This window comes from Neomonachus schauinslandi, chromosome 6 (genome assembly GCF_002201575.2).
Source record: "Neomonachus schauinslandi chromosome 6, ASM220157v2, whole genome shotgun sequence".
Lineage (NCBI taxonomy): Eukaryota > Metazoa > Chordata > Mammalia > Carnivora > Phocidae > Neomonachus > Neomonachus schauinslandi.
The window spans coordinates 80023908-80040187 of record NC_058408.1 but is presented as its reverse complement, the minus strand read 5'-3'; the positions used below and the strand labels follow the sequence as shown (position 1 = coordinate 80040187).

The 16280-nt window shown below is 36.2% G+C and overlaps 1 protein-coding gene across 1 annotated transcript in view; it reads left to right on the top strand.

Moving 5' to 3' along the window:
• RYR2 (ryanodine receptor 2) overlaps positions 1-16280 on the top strand; it is a 547432-nt gene that overhangs the window by 71294 nt on the left and 459858 nt on the right. Inside the window, exon 3 of the mRNA XM_021696142.1 lies at positions 3901-4005. Coding sequence (XP_021551817.1) covers positions 3901-4005 — 105 coding nt within the window. The remainder of the gene's footprint in view (positions 1-3900; positions 4006-16280) is intronic.

The following is a 16280-nucleotide window of genomic DNA, read 5'->3' as shown; positions in this document are numbered from 1 at the left end:
CTTGAGAATTTTTTCCCCCATAAGTCTAGGTGATTGTCAGGCAGAGGAGAACAATGACCAGTATGTATTTTAAACGGAAGGAAAGGTACATAGCCAGGCTGCTAGCTTAAGGTTTCTTATTCTCGTGAAAGTACACGTCTCGATAACATTGGGGTTGTATCCACATGAAGAGTATGACTAACCTTTTGTCTGCTTGCTTTGGGTACTGTTCTGGGCAGCCTAGGTAGACATTTAGACAGAAGCACTTTCTCTGACTTAATTTTTCAGGAAAATAAACGTCATGTATAATGTATAAGAAGCAGATAGGCATACATGCTGTGCTGTATTTCTTTTACATTATGACGGGGTCTGTTTTGAAGCACTCAGTAATGTAAAGCATACGACCTAAGGGTTGCTTTTACAATTGACACTCATTGTAAGGGCAAGCAACGTGTTTTCATATTGAAGTTGGAAAACTTAAATTTCTCAGTTATAGTAAGACTTGATTGAAAAAATGAATGATGAAGGACAAGATGATAGCTTGCAGTTGTTTGTGAGTTCGAGCTCTCACTCCAGAGGTTTATAGAATGTTACACTTTATTTCTTGTGCCTGGTGTTAGAAGTCATTTTGATTTTTGGCCATTTAGTTGGTCTTTAATGAATGAATGAGACCCTTTATTTTCCCCTGACTAAACTTTATTTCTGGGAAGTGGGAACAGAGGCTTAACATAAATGCCATAGTATGGTTTAGCTGTAAAATGTTCAAGGTTATTTGAAGAAACACTCACCTAAATTAAGGAATACTTTTGGTAGTTCACTGTAAAAGGTCACAAGTTAGGGTAATGATTCTGTTGCCTAAAATAACCAGACTCTTTTCCTTTAGAGCAAAACAAAACAGATGATCCTAGAGAGCTCTGATGTATTGTTTCATATTTTCCTAAAAGGGGTAAACAACATTTTCTTCCTGCTCAGCTTTTCTATTACATCTGTGTGTATTTTGAGGAGGAGAAGGGCAAAGTGAGAGGGAGAAGAAGGATGGGTCAAAAGAAAGTGCGTTGAGTCTCTGACGGACAGAGAGTTGCCTCTGTGGATTGTTTGTTTACTCTTGCTAACTCCCACTGTCTGGAAGAATATCTTGTAACAGGCATATCAGTCTGTGGCAAAATGAAATTGGTGTGGCAGGATTAATTCATTCCAAATCCATGTGGTTTTCAAGGATCTTTAAAATAAATGCAAGCTGGTATAGTGATCCATATTTTAACATTTTGAGCAAAGTGAAGCATGAAACAATTGAAATACATCCAGGATATAAACTTTACCAAAAATGACCTTTTCTTGAAAATACTAGAACATTTTGGATATTATGAACAGGGGCATAATTATTGATTTGTGTTTTCAAACACTATTTCTCCAAAGTAGAGTCCATTTAAGAATCAGTTTAAAAAAAATGAGTGGTATTTCATTAGTTGCCAAAGAAAGAAATGACAATATACAAAACTAAGGTTAGTGGCTCCCTTATTTTGAGTTCTTGTTATGTTCTTGACACTGTGATAAGCTCTTGACTTACATTATCTCATTTATGTTTCTCTACGGGGATGGTATAGTTATTATAATTACTATGTCATTTTCCAGGGAAGGAAACCAAAAATAAGAAAAGTTAGCAGGTATTAAGTGGTGAGGCCAGGATTATTGCTTAGGTAACTGTTTATAGAATCCAAGTTCTTAACTGTTACATTATAGTCATTCTGAAGTAATTAATCGATAAAGGTCTGAAATCAGTCTGGTGGTGCCCTGGGAACAGTTCTCATAGATTCCTGAGAGCTATGTGTTACATATTTAGGAATTTTGTGAGCTGATGTGTAAACTTTGACGTTGAAATCAGCAGTTATTATTTTTGTCACAGAAATGGGCAAATGCTACAAATCAAGGTATTTTTTTTTTTTGAGAAATTGGTTCACTAGCATACCATTTCATAATATAGGATTCTACTAGCACTGTTTGAGTATAGCTTCCAAACCCTCACATTTTAAATGGATAAGATCAGAATAAATGCTTTGAATATCAGATTTTTTACCCCGTAGCATTTGTCTTGATTTGATAAATTGTAATTAATATAGTTAGAACTGAGAAAATTAAATTTAAAAGAATTTACTCCTAAATGTCAAAGTAGAAGAGAGGTTCTTTCCTAGCTTCCAGTCCTCTATCTGAGGATTTTGGAAAGAAAGCTCTTGTCTGGCTGACTGCAGATTATGAAGGCAGTAGCTGTGCCCAGATCTGGGAGTTTGTTTTGACGACTAGCTGAGATAGTCTGAGGAGGAATGGAAAGACATTTGGCTGGGGTCACAGAAGCCCATGACAAGAGGATGGAGGATTCCAGCGAGGGAAAGTTCATTTAAAAAATAAAACAAAGCAGAACAAAACATGAGTGCCAGGAAAGTTTGTGGGGTATGAGTAACCCCAGTGGCCAAGATGACATGTTTCTTTCCTCCACAAAAGAATTTTAATTCTGGGGGCGCCTGGGTGGCTCAGTTGTTAAGCGTCTGCCTTCGGCTCAGGTCATGATCCCAGGGTCCTGGGATCGAGCCCCGCATCGGGCTCCCTGCTCGGCCAGGAGCCTGCTTCTCCCTCTCCCACTACCCCTGCTTGTGTGTTCCCTTTCTAGCTGTCTCTCTCTCTCTGTCAAATAAATAAAATAAAATCTTTAAAAAAAAAAAAGAATTTTAATTCTGGAACCCTAGCTCTTCATCTTGCCTTGAAACCACAAAGCATCATTGTCTGCTGATAAGAATCATTCTAGTGGTAGTGGTTCAATTTAATAAATACTTAAACATTGAAAATTGTAATTTTGATACATTATATCAGGTTATCAAATTTATCCTCCTAATGTTCTTTTTATGAAGACGATATTGTCTCACTTACATTTAGTGTTTAATGTATTTATAATGTTCTTCTGTTAAGAAAATCCTCCTTTGAGCATCTTCCCAGACCCAGTTGGATTGCCTGCTGGATCCTGCTTATCGAAAGCAAAAGCCTGCATGCATGATAATGTACTTGTTCCTGATTGGGGTAGTTCTAACTCACCAGGTAGTTCTTACCCTGTTTCCTTCACCACCTTGATAGTTACCTTTTGGGATTTTCAGAATTTATGGGGTTATTGATTGGAGTGGAAGTTTCAAAGGAAGGAAAGAGGAAGGGAAAAGTATGATTGAGAAAAATAATACATACATACACCCATCCATCCATCCATCCATCCATCCATCCATCCATCCATCCATCTCAGGACAGAGCAGAAAATCATATTGCCACAACTCAAATTAGAGGCCAAATATGTATCCTACTTGAGTAAAACAAAGTAATTGTTTTCTTTCTGGATGAAGAGAAGCCTGTGTAAAAGGCTTTTTTGTACCAATTCAATTTTCTATTTATTAACTTCAATATTAGTTTGAGGCAAGTATTTTTCTATTCTTTATATTTTTTAATGAGCTGGCTGCATGGTAGATTAGAACTGAATGCTTGAGAGTCCAAGAAATCTGGCTTTTTAATACTGCCTTGAAAAATTTAGTTATTGTGACTTTGGGAAAGTAACCTAACTTCTCTGTTTTCTTGTCTGCACAATGATAGTAATAATCCTTATAGACAACCACAGGAGGTACTGATAAAGTTCGGAGTGCAATGCCTAGGAGAGTAGGCACTCAATAAATGGTTAGCTATTGTTATCCATAAATTCAAAAATGGATTAAAACGTGTGAGCGGAATAGATAATGTATTTTGATGATTTAGGAGATGCTATTAGAGAATTGACAAGTACTCTTTTTTTTCTATGAATGAAACTGATATATAATAAGGTAAATTGGGCCTGGTTGCTTGATGATGGTGGTGGTGGCAGCAGCAATGATGGTATCTTTTCCTTTTTCCACACAGAATGTTCCCCCAGACCTCTCCATCTGCACCTTTGTGCTGGAACAGTCTCTCTCTGTCCGGGCCCTGCAGGAAATGCTGGCTAACACGGTGGAGAAGTCAGAAGGGGCAAGTACTTAATTTATGTATACTTGTAGTATTTTAATGAACTCATTGACTTGTATGAATGGTTTCGTTCATAGGTGTTGGAGGTTTTCTTTTTGCTGAAATTAAGTCAATGCATTTTACTTGTGATTTCCTTAAGTTTGACTTTCTGCTTTGTCCAGCAGACCTGTGATATCTTAAAGAACTTAAAAAAAAAAAAAATCCAGCCTCAAGGTGATGTGTGTCATGGAACCTCATGCTTACGTCTGTGGTTTAAAACAGAATCTTTCTTGGAGCAATTTGTGTGTTTTCTTACGTTTTCAGAGCTGTTATTGTTACTATTTTAATTAATTGCTTTATGCATGGCTATTTGTCATTAACCTTTATTTCATTTTCAAATGCCTCTAACCATGTGACTATGTTCTAAGCTTCTTTATGGCAAGTAAAATTTCATGGCACTCATGTATTTTAAGTAATAAAATTATGGCAATATGGCTTTAATCATTTATAGTTTTGCAAACATCTGAGAGTTTTCTTCTGAAGATTGAAATTCTTATTCTGTCCCCTAATGACGACATTTTTCTTTGAAATCTGATTTGGTAATCTAAATTTTTTCCATGCTATAACTTGATATGACTGATTTCTGGGCTACTTTTGTTCTTAACCAATTCATTAAGGTTTAGAATTAAGCAGAGGATGGATGGCCAAATTTTGGTTTCTTTTGTTTGCTTATTTTTTGTACTATAATTACTGTAGTGTACATTTTAAATGAAACTTAAAATTTTCTCTTACCATTATTGCTCTATGTTTTACTGTTATGGTTTTTAATCATTTTTCCAGTTTCGATAAGTAAGAGCATTGAAAAATAACACGTAGTTCCACAGAAAATGAGTGATCAATTAGGATGTAACGTATTTTCATTAGCCTTGTAATTTTGAAAGATTTAGTTTCACACAAAATTTAATTGGTTTCTGCATTAATTCTAAATTCATTTTAAATGTTAATAGTACACTAGTAAGTATCAAGGAGAAACTTTAGTGACTTTTATTTGATATTAGAATAACAACTTCTTTTATGAAAGATCCAAATATATGTGTTTTAACTTTTCAAGTTGATTTTTGGTTACAAAAAGTTTGAAATTACTGTATTAAACTATATAAAATGTTTTTTTTAAAAAATTTCTGTTCTTTAATGCAAAGCTTTTAGAATAGGCTTAAATAGAAATAAAACATTTCTCAGTTCAACTAGTCGTGTTTCTACCTGGAATAACCTCTTCTGATTTTTAAACATTACTGAGGCATGTCAGCTTTGAAATTCAAATCTGTTTTTACAAGGAAAAATCATTTTCTTTTGCCTAAGCATCCAGGAAAGTATGTATTGTCATTTTACTTTGTAGATACCAGCTTATGGATGAAGTGGACATAAATTTAATTTTTATATTGCTAAGCTAATTTTTCTAAATTTAGTGTCTTTGAAAAGATGTTTTATCCCTCTAAAATCATGGGGTTGACCTAGGCAAGCTCTAAATTTTCTGTGTGTCTAGGAAGTGTTAGAAATACGATTTTAGGAGTTATGCTTTTAAGATATTTATTAGAATTTCTGCATCCTCTCCCTAATATTCTTATTTAGCTATATTTTATTTTGAATTGGTCCCCATCTACAGGTTTCTGTCTGTTTCTAAAGTGGCAGTTTATGTGATGTGTGGAACACCATGTTTTAAAGCTCAGCATAGCTACCGTAAGGCATTAATTAGAAAATGTAAGTTGAGAAGAATCTCAACTACAGGGAAGGGACATCTTTCATTAAGCTGAATGTCACTTTTAGATGAGTAACTTTTAAGAGGAAACCGCTGTCCAGTAGCTCAAGGGGATTCTATATTTTGGAGAAGGAAAGATACTCTCCTAGATCACAGAGGAGTTTTGATTATACCCTGAAATGATACTCAAAATACTGAACAACTTTGGCACAGGTGTCAATTAATCAGAGTGGATCTCAGCTATAATGCTAGAGGCTAAGTTCTGGAGAGATTTGGGGCTGGTCCCAGGGATGTGGGGGTATCCTGGAGTAGCCCTGGGGTGGTCAGAGTTAGGGAACACTTGGGATTTGGTGCCATGACCATTTACCAAGAAGGAGAGAAGTTCTCCACCTTAGCAACCATCTTAATGGTAATAGTGTAAGCTGGCTAAGTAGCATGTCTGATTATATGCTATAGTGGATGCTTTTGGCACTTGTAGGAGTCAAGTCTTTTGGACTTTATTAGGTATCCATACCCTCATAACTAACTAGTTCTGCTTTGAATTCATTATAGGAACCTATGGCAACCTTGACATATGTCAAGCAAATTGTCATCTCCAACTTAATAAACTGTGGACAGTAGATTTGCTTAAAGAAAGATCCACTTTTACTAGGAGGAAGTATATCAACAGAGTAATGCCGGTTTTCATGAAATCATTTTTTTTCCCTTACAAATCACCAGTGTATCGAAAAGAACCTCATGTATTACCCGATTCCCTAACTCATTCATAATCAACTTTATTTACAAAGCCTTGTCCTTTTTTAAAAAAGTAATTCTTTCTAAATTCTTTGTGTAATTCAGTAAATTGCATAATACTATTTAATGTCCAAAATGTTGTCATATGCACATTAACAATATGAACACACTTGATGATGATAAGGAAAAAAATTCCATCTAGAACTGTGCCTTTTCTTTTTGTGGTTAACCCGTTTTGCTCATGTTCTTGGGTCTCTGAAGAAATGCATGGTTTTCATAAAGCTTTAGGAAAGTGGCGAGAAATTCCCAGCATCACTTGTGCCAAAACAAGTCAAGAAAATTACTGATAACAACAAGATATGTGTAAGATGAAACAAGGAAAAATATTACCTAATTTATGAAGTTTTGATTCCATAAAGTTGCTTATTGTGACCATTAGTAAAATAACTAATATGTTAGTGGCACAAAAGCATTCTGAAGGATTTTATCTAAAGGGATTTTCTAAAATATCTGCTTAATTAAAAAAAGGTATAGTAAGACAGATCTAGATCATATGTATATATCCATTGAATATCATTTAGATTTTATTCTTATTCGAAGCATATCAATATTAGAGGCTAAGACCCATTTATCTGAGTAGCTGCTCTTAGAGCCTTTAGAATTTTGAGGGTGGAGATAATACACGTACAACAAGGAGAAAATGACCACTGGAGCAGTGCCCGTCCCTTGGGGTGAATTTCGCCTGGGCTTCTGTACATGGGCATCCTTGCTTCTGTTACTCCTGTCCTCTCCCTGGGTTTATGTGGTTCTGTGTAACTTGTCTGTTTGTGAACCCACATCTGTCTTCTCTTCTCACTCTTCTGATTGCTGGTTAGATAGCACAGGGCCAATAGCAGGGCTTTGTAGAATTAGAGAAATATTTTAGAATACCTGCGCTGCTGTGTATTCGCTCTGTGGCTTTGGGGAAGGTAAGTCTTTATCATCAGGTTTGGTGATGACACATGTAGTCTATTGCTCATATAGCATATATTTAACAGGGGCCATTATTATTATTCTACTTTTTTTCTCATCCCTGTATGTTCCATTGGTAGGACTGTTACTGATTTCTGACTGCCTTTTCCCTGGCCTTGGCGTAGTCCTCCTCTGCCATCTTGGCGGGTCCAGTTCTCTGTCCTCCTTCCTCCAGCATCCCACCTTACTTCTGGCACATGGTTCTGCCAGTTTTTTTTTTTTTTTTTAACAACATATAATGTACTATTTGTTTCAGGGGTACAGGTCTGTGATTCAACAGTCTTGCACAATTCACCGTACTCACCATAGCACATACCCTCCCCAGTGTCTATCACCCAGCCACCCCATCCCTCCCACCCCCCACCACTCCAGGAACCCTCAGTTTGTTTCCTGAGATTAAGAGTCTCTTATGGTTTGTCTCCCTCTCTGGTTTCGTCTTGTTTCATTTTTCTCTCCTTTCCCCTATGATCCTCTGTTTTGTTTCTCAGATCTCTCATATCAGTGAGATCATGGTTCTGCCAGTTTAACGATGGCATAATTATGTTAAACTATAGAGTCACTGTTGTATTGAATAAAGTTTAATGATTTAGGTGATCTTATCATTTGGGCTGTTTTACTATATTTATGTTAATTCACAGACCTTTTGGATGAACACTTTCTCCACATGGTTGTATTTTTTTTTAAGGTCTAGTTTAAGGATTCCATTTCATAGGAGCACATTATGAAGTGAGAGGGCACATAGTGTAGTGGAAAGAACTTTGTTTTTGAAGTCCGTGCAGTTTATTGAAAAGTCTTACTTTTTCAAATAATTTTAATAATTATCATTTGTTGAAAAGGCATTGCCTTTTTTTTTTTTTAATGCCATGAGTGTACCAAGTGGCTTACTTGTATATTGTGTTTAGGAGACTGTGTTTTAAATTTGTAACATTGACTGGCCTTTTTGTCTTTTGGTTTAGTTGTTTCTGAAAGAATTATAAGACCCTATCTCTTGGATTTGCCTTGTGTCCACTTGACTCTATTGGTTCCTTGTTGTTTGAATTTTATAGCTTGAACCAAGAAAAATTACCTAATATTAAACCAGTATTTGCCCCTTCTATCCTGCTCTTTGGGGAAGTAGGTTGAAATTTATAATTTAGGTGATTATGATTGGTATCATTAATTAATTTATGTCCTATTTTCCTCATATTGTAGGTAATTGGTAGTTTACTATAATTTAAATTACAATAATACTTTAAATATCTATAACATTCAGAATGTAAAATATTAGGAATAAAGTCATTCAGTTCTCATCATTCATTTATTTAATATAAACTTTTTGAACATTTATAAGATATACTTTAGAAGGGTCTTTGGATAGAAAGATGAATAATAAGTGATTTTTGTCATTAGTGGGTCCACAGTCTAATGCAGGTATAGAAAAATAATTACAGTTTGGTGTGTATTACCATGTAAGTATATACACTTATAGCATAAGCACAACGAAGGGCTTGGGTATGTGGAACTTGTCATTCCTTTGAATTTTCTTTGGACTTTTTCCAATCATTTCTAAGACAAGTAGAAATAATACTAAAAGTATTAATATAAAAATTATTTTAAATTTTTCTCCAAAGAATAATTTGATCTCATTAGGCTATGTTTTTAGAATTCTAATAGAAAACCATACTTGATAGGAGGACAGTGCCTAACATATCCAGAGATATTCTTAAAGTGGTTTTTATGTCTCAATTTACTAAAATGGTTTATTATTTTATATGAGATCCTAAGACTGTTTCATATTTTTAAATTATATACTGTTTGTAATTAAAGGTACAAGATACTACAGTGATTTAATTATCAATAAAAATATACATCAGACTCAGACATGTCCAGTTTTTATGAGAAATGAAGTTCTAGAAGGCAGAGTATTATTAATACAGCTGTGTCATTCTTCTAATAAAACCTCTGCCTTTTTGAAGCATGTACTCAGAATGTCAACGCATCAAGAAAGCCCCTGGCTAAATTTACTGGTAAGCGAGTCTTTTACAAATACATTTTTTAAACACTGAAGCACCATAAATGAGTTTCTAAAAGCACCTTTATCAAACAGCGAAGCACCAATCTCAGGCATGTGATTGCATTTAAGATCATTTTATATAAATACAAGAGCAGCAGATGAAGCAGGTCAAGAAGACCTGTGCAGATTTCAGAGCGGTGTGAAGCACGTGGATTCTGGAACAAACTCATCGAGTTCAATTCTTGGTAATCTTAGGAAAGCTGCTTAATCTTTCTCTCCCTCAGTTTTTCATTTATAAAGAGAAATCGTAATATCTCCCTGATAGTGTTGATGTGAGACTCTCATAACTTAATGTAACTAATGTGTGCCAGCCAACCCCTGCACCCAGGAGACGCAACGGCTGTTACCATTATTCTCGGGATTTTTTGCCTGGCTTTGCTTGCACAAGCTCCTACCAGACCTGACTCTTCTGGAGGAAGAACTGTAAAGTTTGGGCCAAATCTTAAAATCAAAACAAATAACAGCAAACTTCCTAAATACCTGCACGCTCTGGAGGGTTGGACAAAAGCAGGCAGATTCTGGAGAGGAGTCAGACTTGGAAAATGGGATCGATGTGGATGAGTTTCCTCATTTTTAAGGCTTTTAGCCTGACGGTGGACTAAAGTCAATGCTATGTGGCAGCTCAGACTCTGAGAGAATACCCATCGTCTCCCTGGAGACAGAATTCGGGGCCTTGGGAAAGTCAAGGAATCATCCTGAAAAAGAGAAATCCAGAGATGGGGACCCCTAAATTCTGTGTATAAACTGCCTAGCCTCTTGCGGGTACGTAAACCATGTGTGGGGGGCAGATGTCAATTCAAATGCCATTGCTAAGGACAATACTGGACTGAGATTTGTGCTGCCACCCAGCATCTTACAGTATTAGTTTCACCAAGTTAATTATCTGTTAAAACAAATCCCTCCACATTCTTCAGAAGTATATAGCAGAATCCAGAATCTTTTTTTTTTAAAGATTTTATTCATTTATTTGAGAAAGAGAGAGAGAGAGTGAGGGGGGAGAGAGAGAGAGATCATGAGCAGGGGGGAAGGGTAGAGGGAGAAGCAGACTCCCGCTGAGCAGGGAGACCGATGTAGGACTCAGTCCCAGGACCCCGGGATCATGACCTGGGTGGAAGGCAGATGCTCAACCTACTGAACCACCCAGGTGCCCAGAATCCAGAATCTTAACAGCATTAAAAGACAGGATACAATCCACAATTGTTTGACAAGGAAAGAAACACGCATATGTGATCCAATCTCAAGAGAAAAAACAACCAACAACAACCCTGAGATGATCTTACCAGACAAAAGTATAAAGAAGCTTATTATAACTATGTTCAATGAAATAAAAGATTCAAATACTTAGAAGAATTATTCGAAGAAACAAAATGGAATTTCTAGACCTGAAAACTACAGTATCTGGAAAGATCACATAGCTAGCATGTGGTATCACTGGGGTACAAATCCATGTCCTCTGGACTCTAAAGTCTTTGCTTTTCAGCTCTTTACTATGGAGTGTCCATGTAATAAAAGTAGTAGAGGAGCCTGAGGGGATATCACTATTAAAGCAGTAGGAAGAAGAGGAGAAGGAGCCTTTGGAAGGCTCTGGAAAGATGGTCTGAGAGATGAGGAAAGCCGGGAGAAAGGGGTCACAGAAACCACATGTATTAGGTTTCTATAGCTGCTTGTAAAAAAATTACCACAAACCAGATGGCTTAAGACACCATAAATTTATTATCCTACAGTTCTTGAAGTCAGAAGTCTAAAAATTAATCTCAGTGAGCTGCAATGAAGGTGTCAGCTGAACTACATTCCTTAGAGGAGCTCTGGGGAAGAATCTGTTTGCCTTGCCTTTTCTAGTTTACATTCTTGGTTTGTGGCCCATCCTCTATCTTCAAAATGAACTACATACTACCACGTAACATTCACAGATTCTGGGGATTAGGATGTGGATGTCTGTGGGGTACCATTATTCAGCCTACTACTTCTGTGTTGTAGTTCGAAGATGTTGTTGACAAGATCAGATGAAGATCAGAGTAATCTAGTTGAATAAGGACTGAAAAGTGTACTTTCTTGTAAACCAATCAATGTTAATATCAGTCTGTCACATATATATATTATATATATATAATATATATATATATATATAATTGGTATCAACTCATAGATACACATTTAAAAGACTATTCTCTCAAGAGTTTTTTGAGTCTTCAGTATTTATTGGACATTCCAAAAGTGGATCTTAATGTTTCTTTTATATCCTTATTCTTCTGGTATTTTGGTATATGCCCAGTGGCACTGCATGTTAAAGACATTTGTTCAAGTTCTTGGGCAGATCAGAAATTAAAAGAGTTAATGTTCTGTCCACCCTGGTTGAGTTTTATTTCCATGTTGATTTTTTTTTTTCATTTGCTTTCCTTCTCATTAAAGTGAATTGGGATAGTGTGGTGGGAAGATGAAGGGTTAAATAACCTTGCTTGTGATTCATGTAATATAGATTATGTTCTGTACATTATTAAAAGTAAGTTTCTCAGATGGCTGAGCTAATGACTCACTGGAAAAAAGTGAAGTTAACTTGAACACATGATGTTGTTCATCCATTTTTAAGTATGTTACTGCTTTGCATGTCCTAAGTTTCCGTTAAAATACAGAATCAAATGATTAATATTACACTTTTAAATATCATAGCAGTAGATTCCTGACTCTGAAGAGACCGGAGCCAAAGACTGAAGTAGGGATACTTTTTAATAAAAAGAATACCATACTCACAATTTTTATTTTTGCTTCAGCAAGATGCCTGGCTGGGATATGGTTGGGAATAAATAAATTTTATAAATATAAATATGGATACATATATATGTCCTCATTTGTTTATTGCTTGATTAATGATATGTTAAAAGTAACTTCTTTGGCATTAGCTGTAGCAACTTTTTTCTAGACATGTCTCCTGAGGCAAGGGGAACAAAAACAAAAATAAACTGTTGGGAGCACATCAGAATAAAAAGCTTCTGCACAATCAACAAACAACAGTCAGCGAAACTAAAAGGCAACCTACGGAATGGGAAAAGATGTTTGCAAATGACATATCTGATAAAGGGCTAGTATCCAAAATATATAAAGAACTTAACCCAAAAACCAAATAATCCAAAAAAATGGGCAGAAAACATGAACATTTCTACAAAGAAATCATACCAATGGGCAATAGACACATGAAAAGATGCTCACATCACTCATCAGGGAAACACAAATCAAAACTACAACGAGATATCAACTCACGCCTGTCAAATAGCTAAAATCAGCAACACAGGAAACAACAGGTGTTGGCAAAGATGTGGAGAAAAAGGAACCGCTGTGCCCTGTTGGTGGGAATGCAAACTGGTGCAGCCACTGTGGGAAACAGTATGGATGTTTCTCAAAAAGTGAAAAATAGAACTACCTTATGATCCAGTAATCACACTACTGGGTATTTACTCAAAGAATACAAAAACACTAATTCTAAAGGGATACATGCACCTCTATGTTTATAGCAACATTATTTACAAAAGCCAAGATTTGGAAACAACCCAAGTGTCCATTGATAGACAAATCAATAAAGAAGATGTAGTGTGTGTGTGTGTATGTATATATATATATATAGATAGATAGATAGATGCGATGGAATATTACTTAGCCATAAAAAAGAATGAAATCTTGCCATTTGCAACAACATGGATGGACCTTGAGGACATTATGCTAAGTGAAATAAGTCCGACAGAGAGAAATACTGTATGACTTCACTTATATGTGGAATCTACAAAAACAAAATAAAAACAAACTCATAGAAAAAGAGATCAGATTTGTAGTTACCAGAGGTGGGATGAGGGAGAATTGGAGGACAGGGGGAGGTCAAAAGATAACTTCCAGTTATAAGATGAATGGTTCTCGTGCTGTCATGTGTGGCATGACGCCTAGTTAACCTTTACTGTGTGCTGTATAGGAGAGTTGTCAAGAGAGTAAATCCTAAGGGTGCTTATCACAAGGAAATGTGTTTTTCTTTTTTTACTTTCTTTTTGCATTGTATCTATACTGATGGTGGATGCTAACTAAACTTATTGCAATAATCATTTCATAATGTGTGTAAATCAAACCATTATGCTAAACATCTTAAGCTTATATTACAGTGATGTGTATCAATTATATCTCAAAGCTGGGGGAAAACACATAATTAGTGCCTGCCATGCATGCGATATAAAATACACGTAAATTTCAGTTAAAATTTAAACTCCAGAACCATTTCAATCTTTCATTCTCATAATAGTAATATAGCAGAGTACTGAATGCAAATATTCGCTTCATAATCCTCCTTTGCCCTGAAGACAACCATTGCTAAAAGATTGGTTTATATCCATCTAGAGCGTCATGTACAAAAATATTTTTACATAAATAGGATTATATTACAGACTGTTGTGTCCTCTTTTACCACTTAATCATATATGGTTTAAAAAAAATGACAAAATATCCAAAGGCAGATAATCTAATTTTAATTGATCAGGGCTCTGGCTCAGGTTTTCTGTAGTTCTCTTCACTCTGTTCTCTCTGTTTGCTTAGTTCCTAGGCTAGTTTCCCTGTGATTACAATAGGACTGTAGCAATTTCAGAGATGATCTCTAAATTCAACATCTTCCATAGGCATGAAAAAGCGCTGACTTTCTGTGTTTTTTTGTTTATGAGAGTAAAGAAACCTCCTGGTAGAATTTCCCTCATGCACATTGTTACATGCTTATGACTGTTATTTATTGGGGGAAATGTGGTCAACAACTGGCTCAGAGCATGGGAGGGAGAGAAGAAAAAGGTACATCTACAAAATTAGGTTCTTTTTTTTTTTTTTTTTAAAAGATTTTATTTATTTATTTGAGAGAGAGAGAGAATGAGAGACAGAGAGCATGAGAGGGAGGAGGGTCAGAGGGAGAAGCAGACTCCCCGCTGAGCAGGGAGCCCGATGCGGGACTCGATCCCGGGACTCCAGGATCATGACCTGAGCCGAAGGCAGTCGCTTAACCAACTGAGCCACCCAGGCGCCCTAGGTTCTTTTTTTTGGAAGAAGGAAGACATTTGTATGTGTAAGTGAACGTTGGATCCTTTCTAACATCGTTTGCTACAGTAGACAGCAGACACGGAGTTAGCATCCTTATGCCTTAATTGGAACTATTTATTTGTATTTGAGATCTCCAGGTTCTTGAGCCAGACTAGGTCTAACAAGTTAGATCCTTGTCTAGAAAAAGGTCAAAGTCTATGCTTCAGTTGTCTCCACAGCTGAGAAATGGAAAAGCCATATCCCTTTTCCGCCCAACTGATTCAAGCAGCATTCATTCCACAAAAGTCTATTGAGTTGCTGTTGTGAATTCTGGGCTGGAGCTACAGAGGTAAATAAGAATGAATCTTTGCTCTTGAGAAGTTTAGTGGTCTAATCGTGAAGAGAAACTTTTCTCAGAGTACAGAGGAAGGGGCTTCTGATAACTTACCAGCACTATTCCCCCTGTATCTAGTCCTATATCACATCATAAATGGCTGATGTCCTCAATAGGTAAAAACTGTGAAAAGCTTAATGGATTAGTCTGTTTATATTGCAGACAGTTTGATGTTATTATTTATATCGAAACAGCAATTCCCAAATATCTACTATAACTTAACATTTTCTTTCCAGAGGCTGATTTCTGTTTTATCTTGCTGTTCAGGAACATCGTTGGTAAAGCACAAATACTGCTCTGGGAATGGAGTTATAATGCAGATACATTAACAGATTACTAACTTGAAGTGGTCCTCCACCAGCATCTTGTCTAAAGCCTCTGTACATAGCCTTGTACCTGTCTTTCATCTGTGAACTTGGTGCGATGATTTAAAAGATGAATATGATTATAATCTCCTGAAGGGCATATAGCTGAAAGTATTCACTGAGCAACCATTATTTATCTACTGCTTATGTGAATGTGGATGTTTGTCTGTGGTTAAAATGCGCATCTCCCTTTAGTAGATGTTGTCTGTTTTATGGTCTTTCCGAATCCAGAAAGACTACTTTCTCCTCTGAAGCTAAGGATACATGTATTTCTGTGTATTTGAATGATGTGGTTTCCAGAGACTCCAGCATCAAACTCAATAAGGAGGCCAGTTTAATTCACATGTAATTTAATCACTGTGGTACAGTTATGCACTGTTTTAGATTATGAATCTTGAATGTATAGATTATTTTATTTGATTACTGTCAATTTGGGCATCTTCCTCAGATTTTTTTTGTGTTCAAAATTTAAAAAAATATTTTGCACGTGGAAATCTTTGATAGCAAATGAATCAGATGGTAAATTTATGTGATAAACTATTCCTGAATTTACTAGTGATGTGGAGACTCATAACCTGTTGAGCCAACCGTCCCCTAATTTTTATTCTCTTAAAGTTCTACCTTATTTTCTTAAAACATTCTAGTCTTATTTGATAGAGTACTTCTTTCTTTCGCCACTGTTTATCAGATGGAATCACCCATTGCTCCTCTCCTTCCCTAACTAGTCCTTCTCCTTAGCTTGCTCGAATTTTCCCCAAAGCACTCTTACCTTTTGGCATACTATGTCCTTCTGTTTTTATTTTTCATTTCTCTTGTTTTTCTTTAAAGATTTTATTTATTTATTTGAGACAGAATGAGAGAGAGAGAGAGAGCACATGAGGGGGGGAGGGTCAGAGGGAGAAGCAGGCTCCCCGCCGAGCAGGGAGCCCGATGCGGGACTCGATCCCGGGACTC